This window comes from Phyllostomus discolor, chromosome 10 (assembly GCF_004126475.2).
Source record: "Phyllostomus discolor isolate MPI-MPIP mPhyDis1 chromosome 10, mPhyDis1.pri.v3, whole genome shotgun sequence".
Classification (NCBI taxonomy): Eukaryota; Metazoa; Chordata; class Mammalia; order Chiroptera; family Phyllostomidae; genus Phyllostomus; species Phyllostomus discolor.
Window position 1 is genome coordinate 92,840,748 of NC_040912.2, and position 23,418 is coordinate 92,864,165.

At 53.8% G+C, this 23,418-nt stretch overlaps 1 protein-coding gene across 1 annotated transcript in view; it reads right to left on the reverse strand.

Annotated features, from left to right (window-relative positions):
* The window catches only part of KMT2C (lysine methyltransferase 2C), a 204,599-nt gene that overhangs the window by 88,034 nt on the left and 93,147 nt on the right, over positions 1-23,418 (reverse strand). Inside the window, 3 exon segments of the mRNA XM_036011061.1 lie at positions 4,776-4,890; positions 6,641-6,812; positions 14,310-14,472. Of these exon segments, the coding sequence (XP_035866954.1) occupies positions 4,776-4,890; positions 6,641-6,812; positions 14,310-14,472 (450 nt within the window).

Genomic DNA, 23,418 nt, shown 5'->3' on the forward strand with positions numbered 1-23,418 from the left:
GGAGTTGGGGCACCACCTTGGGAAGCGAGCCTGGAGTTCTGGAGGCATTTTCCAAGACAATGCAAACCAGGACAGAGAAGGCGAGTGAATCAGAACAGGAAACATTACCTTAGCTGTTACTGAATGATGTGAAAGATAATGTAAACAACGTGCTGTGTAAGCTGGTTTAAAGGCGAAGCTAACCAACCCTTCTCTAGAACATTCCATGGGTCCAACTCTTTGCAGAGTCGAGAAAAGAAAAAGGTGTAACACCAAAACTATACCACAACACGTTCTGGTGGCAGTCAGAAGGCAACAGTATCCGTTTGTAGAGGAAAACAGACAGGACACAAAGATTGGGGTTGAAATGAGACTAGAACTCAGAGGAAACACATACTTTTTTGGGGGGGGGGGGGAGCTGAGAAAAAATGGCAAGGTTTGTAGTCTGGGTTAATTTAACCAAGGCAAGGAGAGGAGAAAGAAAGGTTTCTCATTTCTACATTTTCAGTGGGAAGTGAGAGAAGAAATGGTCCTTTCAACAATTACACCTTAACATTCATATGATAAGATTCTGAATTGCAAATCACGGAAGGGCAAAAAGGAACGGGAAAACAGGAAAACAAGAAAACTAGTTTGTTCTAATACAGCCAAGCATTTCGGTCGCAACCATTAACCTCAAATAGTTCAACCTTTCAAAAGATACATTTAAAGTTACAACGGAAGGATCCAAAATTCACAACAACAGGCGTGAAATGATCCTTCACCTGGTAAACTGAACCCCCTGTGGCCATATTGTCAAGCAGAGCAAAATATAAAGGCAGTTTTACGTTGATGAAAAGCACAATATATGTATCGACACTGACCTGATCTACTTGCTCAGCAACAGCCACAACATAATAGTGCCAAAAAAAGCCAAAAAAAGAAAGTGAAATACAAGGAGAAATCAGTGTGAAAAATACAGTCAATTTTACCTACCTACTTACAGGCTGTTGAATCAGCTGGTCAAAAAATAAGGACTTGAACAAAATGAAACTAAAAACATAAATACTACACCTTAAAAAGTCACTATTTCAAGAATCAAAATAGTTGCAAAAAAAGAAAAACACACTGGCTAAACTACCTTATTAACTGTAATTAACGCAAATTAAGTTAAAAAAGTTAAAGCAGGAATTAACATGCTTAAGCACAACCTAAAATAACAAAGATATTAGATCAAATGTACATAAATACGGATAAAATAAAATGTAACACATTTGGGGACAGCCAAAACTATAATCAAAGGTAAATTTATAGTCTTAAAACTATCCTTTACCTTAGAGAAGCGAGGAAAACAAATTACAATCCAACTTCCTGTTTCCCAAAGGGAGCCGGCCAGCAGGCGCACGAGGCGGCGGCCCAGCCCGAACGCGCGCGCTCGCCCGACCGCCGGTTTTCCGCGGCCGGATTATCCGGTCCGGAGCCAGCCAGCCTCGCCAGCCAGGCTCGCCGGCGCCCAGGGACCGGAACGCCGGCGGGCGGCCGCCGCTCCGACCCTCAGCACGCCCGCCGCTCCTCCGGGGAAGCCGCACCTGAGGGCAGTTGCCCGCAGGAGACCCCTCCCTCCAGTCTCCACCCTCCGGTCGCGGGGCTTGCGGGCCGCCGCCCAGAGGCGGGCCAGGCGCCGCCAGGTCCAGGCGCCGACCCTCACCCGGCGCACGGGCGGGGCGCAGGTGTTCGGCTCTCCCTGCGCCTCCTCTCGGCCAGGGTCGCCCCCGCCCCCGCCCCCGCCCCCACCCCCACCCCCACCGAGGACGAACTACCCCCACTCCCACCCCCACCCCCACCCCGCGCACCGGCCTCCACGCCTTCTCCAGCTCCAGGATGCGCTCTGGGCCGGCGCCGCCTCTCTGCCAGTGAGCCCAGCAACCCGGGGGGCCTCCGCCTGGGAGCCGCCCGGAGCCGCGGGCCCGGGGTCACCGCCGCCACCCCACCGGCGGGGGAGGAACCGACACCAGTCCGACCGGGCGGCCAAGTGCAGGGCTCGGGCAAAGGCCCCGGAGCACGTTTCCCCCTGTGCACCCCGGTAGGCGCTGTTTTCTAGACCTGCGAGTGTTTCGGGACAGTGCTGACCTGAGACAGTTAACGTGGAGTTTAGCTGCCTGCAGGGTACTGACTGCGGTGCCTGCCCTCAGCGTCTGTGGTCGCCACGTTAGTCCGGGGGCTGTCGGGCCCAGGGGAGCGCAGGGGCATGCCCGCTGCTCGCCCTCCTTCCGCCTCACCTGGCCACAGGCACGCGGCGCACGGCGCGCAGTAACTCACGGGGGACCGCTGCTCCGAGTTTGAGCAATGATCGGCTGGAACCCCAGGTGCTGTTACAGGTTTCAGTGGTGCCAGGAAGCCTCACGGAGCCGCCCGGGGCACTCCACTGCAGCCGGCGCTGGGGAACGCCCGGCCGGCCGGCGCTGGAGGCCCGACACTCACTCCGAAGGCGAAGGCGGAAACAGGGCCGTGGCACGTGGGTGCTGGTTTCGTACAAACCCCCAGGCCGAGGCACTCTCCGCCTCAGCACCGCTCACGCCAAGAGAAAGCCAACACGCTGAGCTGGACCTGGGAAAGCGTCTTTCTACTCCATCCACACCTGGTCATTCAGTTTCCAGGCATACCTATTTTCAGATCAAAGTAATATTTACCTTATAAATTCTACCTAGTTTCACCTTTCAAGTCAGAGTGCTTGCTGTAGATGAAAGAAGCTCATGCCCAGCGGCATGTCTCTTCTCTACAACTGTCATTTTAAAAACCCTCAGCGTGGGCGGAGCGCACACGACTGAGCTGCTCGAGTCTCCAGGCTCTGACGACCTCCCTCCCTCCCTCCCAGGCAGGGCAAGGCGAAGGCAAGCCCAGAAACCCGTCTGCGATCCTGGAGACCGCAGCCGTGCTGCTCGGCCGGCCGGCACGGGACGACAGCCCGGGGCGGTAAGGGAATGGGTGCGTGGCCCAGAGCGGTACAGGGCAGGGGGCCTGAGTGTCATCCCTCAACTTCCACAATTTACTGGACCACTAGGCCCCCAAGGGCTCTTAATCTAGAACTTATTAGGGAACCTATATAGATCTCAAAGGAAGCACATGAACTACTTTTATGATTCTGCCAAAAGAACATTCAGAGAAAAGCCACAGTAAATATATGTATTTTTTGTAAATATGTCTTTAACAAGCCCTGGCTGGCGTAGCTCAGTGGATTGAGCGTGGGCTGGGAACCAAAGTGTCGCAGGTTCGATTCCCAGCCAGGGTACATGCCTGGGTTGCAGGCCATAACCCCCAGCAACCGCACATTGAAGTTTCTCTCTCTCTCTCTATCTCCCTCCCTTCCCTCTCTAAAATAAATAAATAAAATCTTTAAAAAAAAATATCTAACAGTAAAACGTTTTATTCAGTCAGTTGAGAATTAAAAAGGTAAATGAATGATCCTTACCTTCTACTTTAAGAATTTAAATATTTTGTGCTTCCACCGACAAACAGTTTTAAAATCCGTTGAGCTGCTGTTACAGGGAGCTCACCCCACAGGCAGAGCTGTCAACTAAGCTACAGGGGTGAGAGGTAAGGAGACAGAACCTCATAAAAGCTCAAGCGATCAGCATGGGACACCTCAGGGCCACAAAGATGCCAACACCAAACCAGATGGACGAAGAGGAAGCCACTGGCTCAGAGAATATCCAGAAAGAGTTCAAACTAACTGCGGCAAGACCGATGGCGGTGACCAGAAGTGGTGACACGGAGTGTGGTGTGTGCGATCAATGATGATGCGCACTAGAGAATATCAAGCATAGCAGTATCTCCAGCAATGAAAAAGAAATGGACAAATGTCTACAGACCTTGTCTAACTCTCAGACCCTAAGAGAAACTTTAAACAACATCTAAATAATGTCTAAGTCAATCACCGCTAAAACTACCCTGGGGGAGGCGTACCGTGTACACACGCGTGTATGATTCAAAATGCTTCACACAGATGCTACACACACACACACCAATACGTGGTTATAAAAACACCCCAAAACCGCCTAGCAGCTTCTCTCTCTAAATGGAATGTATTTTATCTTTGGATTTTAACTTAAAGGACTTTAAACATTTATCTCTGTTGCAGCACCCTCGTGTGGGGATACCACCTGTTTCAGAGACTTCTGTGAAGACTGGTGGGAACTCTCTCGAAAGCCATTGCTAAGCCATGGAACACCATACATGTCAGTTAACAGATTCAGCAGCATTTTCATAACAGCCTGAAACTGTGAACAACCCAAATGTTCACCAACAAGGGATCCAATAAGCAAATTGTGGTTTCTCCACTGCTCGGCAACAATATGGGTGAAAAAATCTCGAAATAATTAAGTTTAAAAGCCAAACAAAAAAAAAAGAAAAACAGACTATATACATACTGTATCATGTCACTTATACAAAACTCTGGAAAACACAAACTGGTCTACGGTGCCAGCGCCGGCTGCCTGGAAGACACGGGGCGGCGAGCAGTGGGCCGCTGGAGACACCCGCAGGGGCACCGGGGACTTTGGGGGGAGGTGAGTGCATGTTCGTCATCTCCCGGTGGTGGCGGTGGCTTGGTGAGGGTACACACGTGTCAGATCAAGTTACAGACTTTAAATATGTACAGTTTATTGTTTATCAAGTACGCGTCGATAAAGCCGTTCATTTTAAAGTTGATGGCAACGTATAGATTTGCACAGGTATCTAGTTGGTCTGCTCTACATAATAAAAATAAAAATAAAAACATACAGATGCTGATATTTTTCTAAAAGAAATAAACAACTTACTTTGCATTTCCAGCCATTGGTTGGTACTGATTTCATAACTGGTTGAAGACAAAAAGTATGATACCCTTTGTCACACGTATCACACACTAGCATCTTGCTATCTTCTCCCGATTGTCTAAAAAATAAGATAGCATTAATGATGCCTGATCTTTAAACTTATGTCTGTAACATAAGTAATCATCTAAAGACTCAGTCCGGGGGCCTGCCCAGCTCGTAACACCTCAGTGCCTGTTTTGTCCTCCTGCAGATCGAGACAGAGGCCACCCCTGCAGGGTGTGACCTCCGAGTCGAGAGAGTGCCCGCCCTCAAGGACTCTGCTCACTGAATGCTCACCTAGGGCGAACCTGCTTCAGTCATTTGGGGGTTCCTGCAAAGAAGGAGAGGTTACGGCAAGAATGACTGACTCTGATCCTTCCGGGGTAGGTCTCACGCCACCCTCTCCTGGGAAGGAGCCGATCTGGGCACGGTGAGCTGGGCAGAGCGTCATAATCAAAGGGGCCCGCGCCCGGCACCAGCCCTGTCTTTGCACGCAGGCTGCAGGCTCTCCAGCTGTGTGGCCCCCGGGTTCTCCTCGTTTCAGGTGTAAAGTGCGAGCGATTATCAAAGATTACGGTGCGAATTAAACATAGTTCTGGCTGAAGGGCTGGGAATATTTACGTGCTAAACAGATATAAGAATAATCATCTTATAATTATTAAGGGCTGCACTTTAAAGAAATCTCTGCCTTGACGCCTGGCTAATCACCACCCACTCTCGGAGACGGAGGGCTTAGTTCGAGAGGAAGGGGGACAACGGGGCGATGCAAGAGCAAGAGCCGAGAGAGGCCACGCTGAGCGAACCTGGGGGTGAACAGAAGTAAAAAGGAAGATGGGTTAGTTGGCCTCCACTTCTCCTCTTCGGCTTAACAAACTCTAGGTACAGAACCGTGTATTTTCTCTCTTCAGCTACATGGAAAGTGCAGGAAAAACATTCTTTCACGTTCCCTTCCTCCCGCCCAGGAACCTCACACAGACACAAGGCACCAAATCGGTGCTGACTGGTGTTTTCTTCAATTCTTACCAAAACATAACAGCACACGGTCCTACTTAGTTCATGTAATTCTGAGATACTGATGCTGACTGTTAGCAAGTTAAGTTGTGACTAAAACGGACTGATTATGGAGGCGGTGGGCACAATTCCTCCTGGTCATCACAGTCCTCTGCGTGCAAATAACCTGGAGGCTGCTGCAGCCGCAGGTGAGGTCCCCCAGTGACCGTGCTGATTAGTGGCAGGAGAGGAAACACACACGCAGAAGAGACTGGGGAGGTGACCCAAGGGCGGAGCAGAACACTCAGGAGGAGGCCCCACCGCCGCGCGTGTGTGCGTGCCGTGGGTGCGCGTCCGCTGCAGAGTGACTGGCGTCTGAGGAGGGCGCCGCTGCCTTCAGACAGACACGGCCGCTTTTTTAAAACGACGGCCGTAGTGTGCGCCGTCCCTCCTGGGACGGGGAAGGGCTCGCCGTGACGGCTACTCTCTGTCTTGCCTGCTAAATCCACCCCCAGTCTCCCTCAAAAGGGGCTGCTTTATTTTTCTAATACTTATTTTAAATTGTTAATACCATTCATTTAAAAATTGTTGACTAATTTAAATTAGCTTTCTAGGCAAGCAGAGGAATTCAAATTACTGAGATTAGTTTTGGTGTCAAGGCCGTGTGAATGTTAACGCACAGCTAGCATTTACTCCTTCAGTGGAGCCCCGAGGAGGCCAACGGCATGAACACAGCTGCAGTCCGAACCACCTCCAGCACGTTACACAAACCTCTCGCACCTAGGAACAGGGTCTCTCTTGCACTCGATACACACCTGTGAGTTGAAATTAGAACTTACTTGCAGTTCTGGCACACCTTGCACTCGGGACATTGCCACCCTGCACGTTTTAACGGAGTAACCGCTATGTCCAGGCACATTCCGTGATAGTGCTGCCCACAAGTAGTACAAAAGAACTGATCTAAGAGGTCTCCCGGGCTGTCGCACACTGCACAGTTTGCATCTTCCTTTGCTATAATTAACGGTAAAACAATGAGATGGTTGTATAAGAATTTAGTATTTTTCTGACTTTACAGTTTAAAAATAACTTGAAGGGAACTTGCATGGTAAAGCTTCCAGACACCTGAAGTTACCCACACTGAAGTGCTACCCAATCGGGATGTGGTCACGATAAGAACCAGGTCATGTACTTAATCTGAATTCAATCACATTGCGTTTAATCATCTAGCTTTTCGGCCACCTGTGCCTGTGTGCACCTGAGACCAGAGTGGTTCTCAGGTAACTCCCCAGCCCTCACACCAGTGACAGTGTGGCGCCTAGTCGGTGCTTGGCACTCGCTGCTGAAAGGAAGCAAACAGGAAAACACCGACGGGGAGACGCTTGCAGCATAGAAAGAGACAGTTTATGTGGATGTTCAATGTTCTGAAATTAACAGAATCAGGTGAGAGGCAAAATTAAGACACGTTAATATCAATTAGATTAAGATGCTTCTTAAGCACAAACAGACTAATTTTCATTTAAGTCAAACAAGGTTTTTAATACCAGAAAATATTGTGTGAGGGAGAACATTTCAGATGGAAGCTACATATTCATACCCAATAACTTCATACACTATTTTGATATTCATTTCTATTAATTGTCAGTCGTTAAAAAGCATTACATTTTACATATTATAAACATCATCTATCCCTTAAATGTGATCAAAAGAAATGGTACATTTTAACAGTCTTTTTATCACTATAACAAAAAATAACTGTAAGAATAAACTGCCTTGCCAAGTACACAGTTAAATTCCTGCATATTACAAAATTCGGAAAATAATGTTTTTTAAAATCACACCAATTAGGTAAGATGGATAATCATGGCTGTATCTGACTCTTAGGGTCTCAGCGCACTGCTTTGGTCAGCTGATTGGGCTAGGGCGGTTCTCAGTTGCGTAGGTGAACTTTCTTCTCTCTGGTGTTTTGAAGGTCTGGTCAGCCCCCCTGGCTACAAGCCCTTTCTTCCCTCCTTCCCAGTCAAGTCCTCCTGCTCCTGCTGGAGTTGGCAACCGGCGGTGTGGGCCAGAGAGGTCTCTGGTGTGCAGACTTTTCGCCTTAATTTCAGAGTCCTTTTTAAATGGTAAAACCCACCTGTAGCTGGAGGGCACTTCACAAACGGGCCCTGGGATGACCTTGCCCCAAGGTGGCCCCCTGGTGGCCCCACACCCTTCTTGCAGCGGCAGCTAGAGGAACGAGGCTCCTTTGGAGACCCTCCCTCGAGTGCGCTGGGCAGCATTCGCATGCCCCCCACGCCCCCAGCAAGACCCCCCTTCCCCCGATTACAGCCTGGCCGCTCCCCCCCCCCCCCCCCGCCTTCTCCCTCAGCTCCCCGCGCCTCCATCCCGTCCCCCAGGGCAGGCTTTGTGTCTCCCTCCCTCTCAATGCTGGTGTCTCTGAGAGCAGCATCCAGTTCTCCCTTTTCTAACCCCTGGGGCTCCTCTCTGTGAGCCCAGCACCTCAGTCCACAGCACCAGCACCAGCTTCTCTCTAAACCCGACACATTATTTTCAAGTCTTCCTGGACCTCAACAGCCAGATGCTCCAAAGACACTCACTCAGCCTCTCTGAAGCTCCTTTCTCTCAACCAGCATCAGTACCACTGCTGGCTCTTCAACTCCTCCCTGGCCCGACGCACCCAGCAGACACTGACTCCTGTGGGCAGCTCTCCTGAGCCCCCGCCTGTCCCCACAGCTCCCCCTGGGCTCCCTGCCGGCTCACTGCAGTGCCTCAGGAGCGGCACCCCAGCATCTGGCCCCACCTCCTCCCCAAAGCACCTCCTGCACTGAGTCTGGGTTCAGCTTCAGTGAATTCTTTCTGAAGACCCTTCCAATGCATTTGCCCATTTGATGAAGAGTGGTTGACGAGTGCACCTGCCCACACTTCTCTGCCTGTTCGGCAGTTTTACACCAAAAACAGCAGGATCCCCACCCTCCCTATCCACCCAATCTCGCCCCAAGAAATTTTTTTTTTGGCCCAGATGAAAAAATCCTCAAAGGGAAATGTTTTGTCAACGTGGAAACGGTGAAACAAAAAACGGCAGGAGCACCAAAAGGCATCAAAATCAGGAGTTCAGAACCTGCTTCGAGCAGGGGGAAAACACCCCGACGGGCGCACTGGAGGAAATGCAGAGCACTCTGAAGGTGACTGAGTTTTCTTTCACAAGCGAGAGCAAATACACCACTTTCTATAAGTAAACTCTGGGTTTTTGGGGTCCCCCCGTATAATTGATTATAACCCAACACTGCGCTCCCTCGAAGGGTGGAGACCTCGCCCTTTCCAGCTCTGCGCCCTCACTGCCCGGCACCAACACGCCGTGTGACACACGCATTTAGACACAGGGCTTGCTTCTAAAACCACTTCTGAATGGCTCTTTGACTGACAGGTGTTAGTTTAAAAGTGGAAATGTTGTAACCTAGTTTGTTTTTGATAGAGATGGCGTAATAGAGAGACTTCTTGCCAATATTTACTCATTCAAGCTTTGGACGTTTAGAAACTATTCTCCGATAGCTGCCTCCTCGCAGAACACAGAGAAGCCGGGGCCCGTGCCGGACTCTGGACACCCAACACCGGGTCCACCCTCTGCTGGGATGTGCCAGCGGCACCGTCTGACACGCTTCTGCGGGACTTGCTGGCGTTGGCTACTCTGGGGACTTCAACCTGCCGCGGGGGCAGCAGCCACAAGTGGCTACGAAGCAACGGAAACACGGCCGGTCAAACCGAGACGTGCTGCACACGGAGATCACGCCTGGACTCCGCGGACTTCTCCGGGGACACATGCCGAGCATCTCCACACTCCCTGCCGGTCACCCGTGGACACAGCGCCGCTCCACGTGCTCTGGAGACAGGACTGTGAGGAGGGGAAGGCCCGCTGCTCCCGGGCATCCGGCCTCCAGGGCAAAGCCCCTCTGCGCCCAGATAACGGTGGCGCAGACCCCGCCTTCATTCTGTGACACCTCCCAGCAATCCCTTCCGGCCACACTGTCACGCTGTCCCGGGAGTGCGGGTCACTGGTAACGCACTAGGCAGAGGAAAGCACCCGACGGCTCACTGGGTCTGAAGACGCTGACTACACGAGAGGTGAGGACAGTGACAGGACGACACGAGGGAAGCGGGGCCGGCCCCACTGCTGTGTCCCCCGCCCCCCCAGGAAGAAGGCTCGTGCGGACACGAGCGCACCGGACAGCGTGAGGGCTGTGTCCCCGGGAAGGACACGCACACCGACAGACGTGCGTGTCTGGAAACCACACGAGAGACGTGAGGCTCGAGGCAGTCGGTAATCCAACGACTGCCTGGGGTTCTCCCTGAAGCAGCTGGAGCGGCGCAGGGGCGGGGCGGAAGGCCGCAGCTGCAGAGGACCTGAGCGGGCAGCAGCAGGACCCAGGGCAGCGGGGCTCTCGGGAGGGGCCCATGGGGAGGCCGTGAGCATGTGCACTGAGCAGATGGTGCCCACCCAGGCGGGGCCTGGAGAGGCCACGTGATGCAGGGGGCGAGAGAAGAGCGGGAGAAGCAGGAGGAAACGCTGTGGACTGGACATGGCCCCTCCCTGAGGGACAGCTGTGCCAGGACAGGAGGCGGAGGAGGAGACAAGGACAACGACCTTGCACTGGAGGGAGCCATCCCGGACCCTCATTCGCACTCGGCCACGCTGGGAGGGGGAGACCACCGCATGGCGAAGTCTGGAAGCACCTGGAACGAGTGCACGGGCACCAAGAAACAGCAGGAACGCCAGGGCACTGCCGGGCAGCACCCGCCTGGGAAGGGCTCCTGCAGCGCCGCACCACGCCACCCCTGCTGTCCACGCCGCCACGGCGGCAGCGCCCCGAGCGGGGGTGACGGGCCTGGCACGTGGGAGCCCCAGAAGGAACATGCAAACCGGGGATGCTGTGCAGAGAGGCGGGCCCGCCGCGCAGGCGGGCAGGTAAGAGTGGGAGGCGAGGGGGCCGGCCGAGTCGAGGACAACAGGAAAGCAGCAGGACTGGGTGTCCGGAGGTACGAGACAACCAGGACACCACGCGTGGAGCTGAAGGCTGACTGAGGACAGAGAGCGAGAGCTGAGTGGTGACAGTGATGACACAGGGGGGGGGAGGACAGAGGGCACGGCCACGCTTCGACCCCCGGAGAGCCACCGCTGCACACAGCCTGCCCTGGGTGTGCGTCTGGGCTTCCCTGGGTGTCCCTGCCGCCCATGCCGAGGACACGGGCGCGGGCACAAGGACGAGCCCCTCCCTCAGGCCCAGGCGGTGTGGCTCCCCCTGCCCGGGATGCTCTGTGCTCTGGCCCTGCACGGCCGGCACTCGGCAGGGCAGCTTCCCCCGAGAGGCGAACCGCTCCTCCGCAGGCGGGTCTGACCACGTCTCCCGAAGGGCGCTTCGTGTCGGCCGCCCAGACGGGCTTCCTGGGCACGCGCACCTCACAGAACCGAGAAAGAGGTACTAGCAGCGTGGCCAGCACGGGCCTGGGACACAGGGCACCCCAGCACAGCGTGCGGCTCGGAGCCCTGGCCTGGCTCACGGACGCTCTTCGCCGGGAGTTCTCTGTGCGGAGGTCTATCACCTTGCACAAAAAGGCGTCTTAGTGCTGACTCAGCCAACTACCACTCCAACATGCTGCCCCACGCCTGGGCAGGAGCATCGAGTATCACGTTCAGTGTACACATACAGCTTGAGCCTCGGCTAAGAGCTACACAACCACCTCTCGGTAAAGCAGCTAATATAGACGAGGCACAACGCTACACGACATTCACCGATTAGTGTCCCTTAACCCACACTCGTTAAAGGCACAGAAAGTCATGCACTTTGTGCTGTGACACACAGTAGGGCAGCTGGGAAGGCTTCAGGAAGACCACCGCACAGTCCCGTGTATTACTGCCACGCAGTCTGCCTGCGGGGCTCTCCACGGCCTCGGGTGCCAAGACAGACGGTCCGAGAGCTGCGTTTATACCGCGCTGTTCAAGCGCAGGAAGGAGAAAATTCACGCAGTTGGGCTCTGGCTTGATGCCCCTGGCTGCCGCCGCCGCTGGGGCGGTTACGGGAAACCGCCCCGCAGGGTTTGTGTTCTGCGCTGGGAGGCAGCTCTTCCTGCCGTGCACGGTGTGGCGTGCACGCCGTTCCGGTGCCCAGTGCACTCCTGTGCACGACTGCGGACCCAGCGCCGCTCCGCGCCGACCGCTGGAAGGCTCTGGGCACACCTGCGGCTCGGGGGAGGAGCAGGTGTGTGTGTGGGTGTCTCCCTCGCCGGGGCCTCCACGCTCAGCCTGTCCTTACATTCCCACGGCCCCACTTCCTTGCTTGTCTTTAGTCGTACTGGGTCCTGCCTTTCCCGTCTTTTCACGCGACTCCACGCGTCTACCTGGGGGCAAGGCTCGGTGCCCGCCACCTCAGGCCACCGTTCAGCTCCGTGGGGCCTGCGCGCCCCTCTCACTCCGTGCACGGTGAACGGGAGCGAGCCACTGGCCTCCATTCTTACGCTTCGCTGCTTTACGGGACGATCTGCGATCTCTAACACGTGAGCGAGGCCCACACGGACAGAACCAGCCTGCAGCCCGGGGCAGTGCTGCCGCTGCGCCACAAGGTATCTAACATTAGCAACGCGGCCACAGGAAAGTCTACACGTTGGTTGTTCACTCCGCTCCGATGCTGGACAGAGCACAAACGGCTGAGTAGAACTCAGATTCCTAAATACACACACCACTGCTTGCCCCACTGGCAGAGTGCCACCCACCACCCAGGGCACAGCCTCTAACGGCTGATGCTGCAGTCTGTGCGCTCGTGACATGATCCACCACACGGGGTCTTAACATAACGACCCCTGTGAGAGTGGCTGTGCGTGGCCCTGGCTGGTGTGGCTCAGTAGCTTGAGCGCCGGCCTGTGAACCCAAGGGTCACCGGTTGGATTCCCAGTCAGGGCACAGGCCTGGGTTGTGGGCCAGGTCCCCAGTAGGGGGCGCACCACAGGCAACCACACATGGATGTACCTCTCCGTCTTTCTCCCACCCTTCCCCTTCTCTAAAAAAAATAACATCTTTAAAATAAGTAAAATCTTTAAAATAAAGTGGCTGTGATGAGTGTTCTTCCCCCCCAGATTCGATGGTGTATAATCAAAAACAGTTTAAAACTCTGAATCCCTTACTAGCCTAAGTACAATTTGACATTTCAGTTAGCCTTACCTATACTTCATATCTGTGTGGTTACTAGGGGCGATGTGATTATACATGCAGACACAAAATAATCTGAACTGAAGATAAAATTGTGGCACTAAACAAAACAATAAATGACGATGATGGAACCTAAGTGCACTTGTGAAGTCTAGCTCTGGTCAGGCCTACGGTGGCTGCATTTACGTTTCGCAGAGGTGAGGACGGCAGGGGCAGCCTCTCCTGACTGGCCAAAGAACAGGCGAAAGCTAACAGTCGGGGAACAAGAGCGGATGAAGCGTCAGAGGGAGCTCGAGAGGAGCCTGGAGACTCGCTCACTGGGGGGGAACCGTAGGAAGAGGGAGAGAGGAGCTCCGTTTAGTGGCGAGGAGAGCGAGCGGGGACACTGTCCTCCAGAACATGGAGTCCGGACAGGTCCGCACCAGAACATGGAGTCCGGACAGGTCCGCACGTCCCCTGCCGCACAACGCCGCCGGGAGGGGAGACGGGACAAGCGAGAGGCGGGTCTCGGCTCGCCGCGGCTGACGAGGCCCGTGGGGATGGCCGGGCCGGGCCAGCACCGCTGCAGGGAGCCGAGAGAGCCTCCGGTGCTCCTGCCGGCAACGCGCACCCCCCCCCCCGCCCCCCGACGTGACCCCTGGGCCGGCGGTTTCCAACTGCGTTCGTCCGTCTCCCGGCACGTGAGCCCGTCACTGAGATGCTGTGGCGCCAGAAAACACGTGTGCCGTCGGGCTGCTGCACGAACAGGTGTGGTTCGCCTCGTTCGCCCTGGACGGCCGGTGCCGGCTGCTGCCGCATCCCCCTACTCGGCAGTCCAAGGGGAGAGAGGACCTCGCCCCAACCGCAGCCGGGCACCACGTGTCGCACGCGCGTGCGTGCTGCAGCGCGGGGGCTGGGAGCCGCTGTCCCGGGCCGGTCGCCTCCGGACGCTCCGCCGGACAGGCTGGGAGTGTGAACCGACCGGCACTGGACCCTGTTTAACCCTCCCAGCGACCCGCTGTCTAGCACAAACGGAAACAACGTGTGCTGAAGGCTTCTCTCTTTCAATGAGGGTTTAACATTCTTCTAAATGAGGAAAAACTCATAAACTACATTTGAATTTCTGAGGAAATGACTTTCTGGGTTTAACTTCAGTGACACTGCTGGTAAGATCCCCCCAAGGACCTCTGGCAAAAGTCCCTCCGCGTAGTGAGACTACACGTTATATAATAATGCTGACCTTTCGCTACAAGCAGACTAGCGTTAGGGGACTTAGGACACTGGCCACGTTAAGTGAGCGCTCGGACGACGGGCCGGGGCGCGTCTGCGGGACTCACCTCTCTCGGGAGCTTGCTCGATGTGCTCGGGGCAGAGGAGGAGGAAGCGGCCGGCGTCCTGGAAGGTGCCAGCCCCCACAGCGCAGGGGTAATGGTACCTCTGGGCGCATCTCTCTTCACAGCATCTGATAGTGGCTCCAAGGTGCTTACAAAATGCACATCGCTGTGGGGGCGAGAGGGAAAGATGCGTCTGTACAGAACCTGGCAAAGGAGCACTCAAGGGCGGGCCAGGAAGGTATTAAAAGCCTTTATACGTCATTAGGAAAACTATCTGAATCAGCAGGGCACCAAATAAAGGACCCGCTGAAAATAATAAGCCTCAGATACTCGATTTGGTGCATGCTATAACACAGACTCACCCTTCCATTTAAGTTTACAAAGTTAGCATTTCACGTTTTTCTACTGACTTCATCAAAACATAGAACTACATTTTAAAAAATATCAGTGATATGGTTAACAAGGTGGGTTTCTAGTTTAGGGTTATGTTAACAGTGTTTAAATCCCATCAATAAACAAAATGAATGCATAGTTTCTATAGTTTCTACTACCACCCTGCCTGGAAATCAGTATGAGGTAAACTAGCCAATCATAGAGTAAGTTAACGAAGGACAACCACATCGTTCAAGCCGCCAGACCTACACCTTTCACTGTAATTAGTTTTCAGGTTCTTAGTAAAATGCTGGGAGTGTGAAGAAAATTAGGCCATGAGTGTCTCCTCTCCCCTCCTCCCACCCATTTCAATCTGCTTCTAACTCTCTCCCAAGCACAAAAGCAGAGAAATAAGCCACACTGCCCCCGCCCGGACCCCCAGGGCCAGGCCAGGGCACTGGGTGTGCAGGAGTGGGTCCGGACCGCCCACAGAGCTCTGCGTCCTGCGCGTCCCCTTCCTCGGGGTGGCCGGTCGGGGGTGCCCGGAACCAGGCCTCCACGCCTGCTCTGGAGGCCACTTCCCTTGGGGAGCCCTGGCAGGGTGGCCTGTGCAGAGGGGGCCTGGCCATCCGCGTCACAGGAACTTCTGTGTCAGCGTTAACACCACCTGCACGGCGACTGATCTTGTCCCGTCCTGCTCCGAGGTCTGGGGCAGAGACCGCGGGCTGCCCTGTCTTTGTTGCTGCAGCACCGGGACTGCTGCCTGTCCCTGACACGGGGGGCTGTGTCCGTGCATCCTCTGGGGGCTCCGAGAGGGACCTGTGGGGGAGGTGCACAAACAGCACGGCCGGAGCCCCGAAAGCCCCACGGGAGGACCGGCAGTCAAACGGAGCCTTGCCAACGGAGGGGGTGCTACCAGCACAGTGGGCGTCCCCCCACGCTGGTGCACGGGCCCTGCATTCCGGCACGGTGCGTGCGAACCCATGGAGGCCGGCTCCTGCCGGCAGCGCCTGCTCATGGGCTCGGGCCCTGCCCTGCACCAGCGCGAGAAAGCTCACGTCTCGTGGTATGTCTTCCACACGCCTTGAATGTGGCCAGCAGACCACTGCAGCCCCTAACGTGACTTGTACACACTAGCTCTGTTTATAGAACTAGAATCACACGAGGTCCACAAATCCACACACTAATACCCATTTCAGTACTTTTTGTGCTCGAGGGGGTTACTGCATTCGCTGATAAAGTGGAATGACCAACTTCTTCCAAACCAGGTATGTGTTTAGCTTCAAACCTACCCAGGTATCTCAGAGGCATTAATAGAACCCAGAGTTGGCAACATCAACAAGACCTGGGTGGTCTGCGGATTCCTGAGTCACGATGAAAAGGCCAAGAAAATGTTGAGGCAGGAAAGTGCATTTTTAAGTCCAATCAATCACTGAAAAGTGTTCGTGGTAACTATTAATATACAATAATTTATGCCAAACTGTTAAAATCTAGAATCTCTGTTACTTTTATATGCCAAGTTGCACAGAGCCTTTTGCACCAAAAAAAACCGATTCTGGCAAATAAAATATAAAGGCTTTTACTTAAGCGCATAATAAGGAAACAAAATAATTTAAATTGATCCTTTTCCCAGTGTCTGAATCTTTTTAGAAACATCAGCGTGTTCTCTAAATCGCATTTGCAATGGAAAATGTTACATGACATTAGCTCAACTACTACAAGTCCTGGAATGTACTCAACACGCTAATTCCCAATAACACAGAGCGGCGTCAGGGAGTCAAGGAAGGAAATCAAACACAAACGGCATTCGCGCGAACGCCCCCGGCCCATCTGTCACGGCTGCAGAGTCACCGGGAGACGTGTGGCACTGGGAGAAGACGCACGCTTTATATAGAGGCTGGAGTGTGTCTTTCTGAACCAAATAGAAAGTACTGGTAACGCTGCAGAAAATATCAAAGAGCACATTTCCACAGGAAACTTCACTAGTGTCAGTACTCTCAGGAACCGTGTACTGGAAACCAAGCCAATCATAAGGCAGGTAACAATTACAAAGCTAATTAACATTTGGAGACAGGAAGGAGGTAAGGTAAACAACTCTTAAATAGTATAACTAAACAGTTTGTTTGAATCGATATTTAATACTCTGAAACAGGGTTTTTCCCACTTCTCTTTTAACCATTAAAAATGGAGGCGAGGAAGAGGAAGTGTTCTCTTGGCACCAGTCTAAGAACAGACTGCGCACAAACAGTCGTGAAACGTGTCTCTAATAAAGAGCCCGACGGGGAACGTGGGAAGAGCTCTCGCAGCTCACTAGTAAGAAGCCGAAGCAGCTGGCAAAGGAGGCTGGGCAAAGGTCTGAACAGACACCTCACTGCGGAGGCACAGTGGCAGGCAGGGCCACGGCACGGCCCATCTCAGCCGCCAGAGAGCTCGAAACGCGCCCACAGGGAAACGTCACTGAAACGGAACCACTGACGCTTACAAACAACGGCGGGACCAGCCACCGTGGGGAGCAGAGGAAGAACCTCCACGGAGGACACTGGAACTTTCGGGGACCCGTGAGACTGGTTCCCGAAGGTAAACGGACGCTCTCGTACAAACAGTTCCCGTCCTAACTCCCTGCACAGGAAATGTGCCGGCACCCCTGTCACCACGTCCATGTGCGCGGCGGCTTCATGAACCAGAGCCGAAAACAAAGTGTCGGCTGGAGAGTAACCCTTCTGCCGGTACGTGCCGCTCGGTTCCGTGTGTCTGCGCAGAACACGCAGGGCTGCAGCAGCGGGGCCGGCCGGCAACTGCAGGAGCTGTGCTGGGAGAGGGCTGGCCTCCGCGCGTCGGGAGAGGCCGTCTGGGGGGAAGGAAATCCTCTCTCTCGACTTCGGTGTCACGTAACTGTGCACACTTCTCAAAACATGTTCAACTATAACCTTAGAAGGGGTGAGTTACGTCAGTACACCTTAATAAAAGAATGACACACATAGAAACAAAGTATGTATTAACTGGATAAAGGCAGAGAGGCTAGTATCAGAATGATGCCCTCGAAGGTGAAGTCTGTCAAATCTGAGTAAGATGCAAAGCCTCACTACTGGAAGTCACCGGTGAACAGCCAAAGGCAGGCTGGCATGAAAAGACATCTGACCCTCGAAAGAAAGGACCATGCCCAGCTAAGACCAGAGTTGAACAGGTTTTCAGCCGAGGACATTTCTAGGGCCAAGTGGTACTAGACCTCAAACAACAAGGTCAAGGTCAACAATGGTAGGAAGGATGAGACGGAGGGGAAACCTTGAAAGGGGTGAGCCTCAGAGAAGAGCACCCTTGACCCCGATGTGAATAAACTCTCGGACCTCTGCTGCACCCCAACGTGGACATTCACAGAGAAACTCTATGATTTCTGGCAGCGCGGACAACAGGGGTGATGCAGTTTGAGTGCAAGTCCAGACACCGAGAGAGCCTCCCGGGAAAAGACTTGATAGTGGACAACACAACACAGTGGTATCCTGTGGACGTAGCCTCATCACCTAAATGTTTAGTATGCAACGAAATGTGCTAGGATGTGTGTGTGTGTGTGCTGGGGCGGGGGGCGGGGCAAAAAATGGGACCACAACAAAGAAAAAAAAAAGTAATACAAAATGACCAGAGGCAGAGTAACAAAACAGACCTGAAAATCATAAAACCCAATGAAAATTCTACAAGTAGAAATTATAGTAACTTTCATGAAAATTTTAGTGAGTGATCTTAACAAGATACTGGATATTATAATTATGAACAAACGGTCAGCCCAGGCCAAATCATTTGGTTGGTTAGAAACTCAGCTGGTTAGAGCCTCTTCCCAAACGCCAGGGCTGCAGGTTCGATCCCCAGTCAGGGCACATATAAGAATCAACCAATGAGAGCATGAATAAGTGCAACAACAAATTGATGTTTCTCCCTCTGTCCCTTCCTCTCCCTCTCTAAAAAAATCAATAAATAAAATTTAAATACATAAATGTATAAAAATGTGAACATGTAAGAGAAATGGTGAAGGATCTTGAAAATAAGTGAATCATTTATGCACTCTAAAAAAACTAAAAGTGAAATTATTGAAAAAGAAATGAGCAGAACCCCAGCAGCCTAGGGGACGACATTAAATGCAGCAATGCGCATGGAACCACAGCTGCAGAGGACGAGGAGCGACGGGACAGAAAGAGACGGGACACAGGGGTCCAACTTTCCACAGATCGGGTGGGAACAAAGTCAACTTCCATTTCCACAAAGCTCAGCACACCCCAAGCAGAGAGAAGACGAAGACAACCACACCTCAGGCCCACCCTAGCCCGGCTGTGGAAACCCGCCAGCGCACGACTCTGCAGCAGGAAAGCGGGAAAGAACACCGTCCTCCCGAACTCGGACCTCCGCCCTGCGCCTGTGCTCCGCACGCAGCCCAAGCCCCACACCCCGCAGCAAAGGCTAAAGGGAGAGGCTCGAGTGCCTGACAGAGGGGGGTGAGTGGTCAGCGCGGCCATGCACACCAGCTGCACGGGATGGGGACCCGCTCCCCCAACATCAGTGCAGAAGAGGTGGGGAGCCCAGAACTGAGCACCCGTCAAGGACAGTGAGGGGACATGGCCCCCACCCCCCCGGGGTTGGTGGCAGGGGGTGCCTGCTGGAGAAATGGACCCTCAACCACTGCCCAGGGGTCACGTGGGACCAGGGGGACAGCAGGAACCTCCTGTGCTGCGGGACAGCAGAGGCGCGATGCCCGCTCTGCGCGGCAGCCGCCGAGCCCCCGCCCCCCACAACACGCCAGTGGAGGCTGATAGGGAACTGGACTTGCACACACACCGGGGAGTAACATGGGGCCACCCCTCTTTTCTTTCCCCCAAAAGCACAGTTTCAAATAGAGATGCTTAATGGGGGCATTTTAAATAAACAGAGCTTCCTAACATAATCCTTGAAATGTAAAGGATTCAACAGAAGAAATAACCCCCACCACAACAGGAGCCAGGAAAATCTCGACGGGGGCATAGAGTACATGCAAGGTACGAAGCTGCTTCAACAAGAAAGTATGAGCACGCCGGAAGCAATCAAGTGTCTCAGCAAAGAAAATGGTCTTGGCAAAGGCACAGTAGAAACAAATGGAAAGTTCAGGACTCAAAAACATGCTAAAAAATAAGTGAAGTGCTTAGTGAGGGGACTTCACAAGGGGAGAGAAGCGGCCGCATCTGAACAGGTGAGGAAGGGACCAGGAAGAAGGGTGGGATCGAGGGGGCGGGGCCATGGCGATCGGAGCAGCAGGGCCATCGCTGGGGCGTGCAGGGAACAAGGTGAGGCTGGAAAGGTATGTGAAGAAACACGGTGAGAATTTTCCAAATTTGGAAAACCTACAGATTCAAATAACTGAGTGAATCCAAAGATGGAATATGCACCCCTGCCCCCACCCATGCTAAGGCACATAACCAAACTTCTGAAAACCAAACACTAAATGCAAAATCTTGAGAGGAGAGAAACACCGCCTTACTCACGAGGGGGAAAATCAGACGAGAGTCCATTTCTCACCCCAGACCACGGAGGAGGGTGCAGGAGAGTGACGCACGGCGTTTTCCAAAAGCGGAAGAATGAACCGTCAACACAGGATTCTCCATCCAACGAGATATACCCTTTAGGGATGCACGGGCAACCAAAAACACTCAGAGGGGGGAAACTACCCAAGAAGAATGGTTAGGAAAGTTCTTAAACCAAAAACAAAAGCGAGAGAAAGACAGATTCTGGAAACGCCATAAAGAAGGAACACAGGAGTGAGGAAAACTGTGAGAAACTGCAACAGACGTTGCTTTTCCTCTTGGATTTTCTAGGCTGTGTTTAGCCACGGAAGCAACATGTCTCACACTGCCTGACGCGGAGCCCGGCGCACACGCAGGAGACGCGTGAGATGCCTACAGAGAGAGAACACGGAGGGAGGCGAGCGTTCCCGCCGTCGCGAGGCCTGGTAAAACGAAGACACCGGCCACACACGCACAGGCTGTGGGACCCGCACGTGTGTGATGAGCACCCACGGCGATCGCTGCAAACGTGTGCACAAAGGGACACACGACGATGACTCTAGAGGGGGTGGGGCTTCCAGAATGACACGGAAAGGAGCCCAGAACCTGCTTCACCAGGACACGACAATTGAGCCGACGAAAATTACGTGTACCTAAAATGTGTGTGTGAGATCTTGTTCAAAGCCTCAGGACGTTGTCTGAAGAAAATGGAGAAACAGTCATTCAGGAAAATGTACTTGAGTCATTGATAAAACAAAGGGGGGGGGGGGACCAGCATCACCATTTCAGTCCATGACACAGAACATCTTGTCATGATTCAAAATACTCAAAGAACTGGGTTAGAAGGAAACCCCCACTCCCCCCTCCGGCTCGGCACCAATGTTTAACTGCTGAACTGTAACACATCTCGGCAGATCCTGTTCCAGGCTGTGCTGAACTAGGGTTTTCCCAACTCCCTTGAAAACGTCTCCTCTGGAGCTGTTTCACGCAGACTGTTCGTCAAGACCGACTCTTTAGCCACGTCGAACTCCGCACCGGCTCCCGGAGTAAACGGCAACTGAGCGGCACAGTACCGTCTACTGGCTCGTCCAGGGCCTAGAAAACCAGCTAGAAATCGTGTGTCCTGTTTTTTAAATGGTTGTTGACATGGCTGACACAGTCCTCGGACTTTTTTTTAATCCTCACCCAAGGACATGCGTACTGATTTTAGAAAATGGGGAAGGGAAGGGAGGAGAGAGGGAGAGAAATAATGATGTGAGAGAAACATCGATCGGCCTCCTGTTAGTGCCCTGACTGGGGACCGCACTTGCACCCTGGGCCTGCGCCCCAACAGGACACAACCCGCAGCCTCCTGATTTACAGGACAGTGCCCAGCCAACAGAGCCACTCCACCCACGGCTGTTCTCAGGATCCAACAACCATTCCTTCCGAAAGGCTAACCGTTAAGAAGTTTCTTCTGCACACGCATTTCTTCGACGGCTATTCACACGTGATTTAATTAAGTCACCGTGGAGCAGCGGCTGTCCTTGCCTGGCCAACGGATGAGCCCCTCGGAAAACTTACTTTGCGGCAGCCCTTGTAAAGAACCTCTGCTGTGGTGAGATACTGCGTTTTAGTTCACCATGTTTTCAGGCTGTCCATTTCCCGGGAGTGGAAGAGTGCGGCGAATGCTCGATCTGGCCGTGCTGACACACGCCGTACTCTGCACAGCTACCGCGTGCGCCAGCGCAGCAGACTGAACGCCTCACCATCTAACGTGGCAACAGCAGCAGGGCTACCCAGAGGTCCACGGTTCTCGTTTGGACGTGCCAGGCGTGTGTCACGGGAATAAAAGGCACAGCTAGCTGCCGGGACACGTGGCACTCAAGCACGACGAGTCCGAGCTGTGTCACTGACTCGTTCCAAGCCCACGAGGACGAGAAGCACCAGCAGTCTCTGCACACCACTGGGCTCCGTCCCTGCCCTGCTGTGGGAGCCACAGGTGATATGCAAACGAGTGGGTGTGGCTTTGTTCCAATAAACCTTCCTTTATGGACACTGAAATTTGAGTTTCAACGACTTCCATATATTATGAAGAATGTCTTTGAAGTTGTTCAACCATGTAAAAACATAAAAACCACTGCGGCTCGTGGGCCACAGCAAGGTTGTGAACTGGACTTGGCCACAAGCCACACACGGCTGACGTCTGGGGTCACCTTTAGGGACCCCAAACAAGGCCCCTGAGTCCCCTTTCCGCCTCCCTGGCTCGGCAGACTAGGAACTCGTCCTGGCTTCCCAGCCCCTCGTCTGGTCCCTTACCAGCTGCACAGATGTCTCCCGGGGAAAGGGAAGTTCCAGTCAGGCCGACCTCTCGCCTCTCGGCACAACCCTCCGCTCTGGCCCTCGGCCCTCCCGGTCCGCCCTCTCGGGCAGCTGTCTAAGAAAAAGCCCCTTCTCCGGCTGTTCCAGCTGTTGCCGGGGCAGAGCTGATCTAGCAGGTCCTCCGCTGACGTCAGAGGCGGAGGCAGCACCCCCCGAGCGGCAGCGGCCACGGCAGCGTGGGGGCGAGTGTGCAGGGAACTGCAGCAGAGAGCTCAGACACAGCCCGCACGCGAGTCAGCTGAACACGTGCTGGGGGACGGAGGCTGCGTGTCCCACGCGTGCGGGAAAGAAAAGACACTCCAGCACGTGACGGAGTAGCACTGGCTCTCCGCATGCGAGGAGACGAGGCTGGATTCCGGCATCACACAACATAAAACTCAGAATCGGAAACGCCTGATGTCAGGGCAAAAGCACAGAAAGGAGCTTTTGAAATGTGTGTGAGAGCCCCACCGGCAACTACCAAAAGAGTTCTGCTTCTGAGACACATTTTCATGACTCAGAACTCAAACCTTTCTAAAGGGCACGCGCATACGATGAAGACACCTTGACAGGAGGACACAGGACGAATTCCCTGGGGGCCGGAACTTCCGCCGTGTCCGCCCCGCGTGGCCGTCCAGCCGCGCTGCAGGCCCACGGAAGCTCACGACGGCCTCCGCACCGGGGCCGCGCAGCACAGGGGTCCTTCACAGCAGCAGGTCCCACGCGCCCCACCACAGACGGGAGCTTGTGTCTGTACGTCAGACTCAGTCAAAACTACAAAGGAGGAGTACGAAGAGCCTTGGCCAGGCGGCTCAGTGGGTCAGAGCATCATCCCACTACGCCAAGGCTGCAGGTTCAATCCCTGGTGGGGGCACATACAA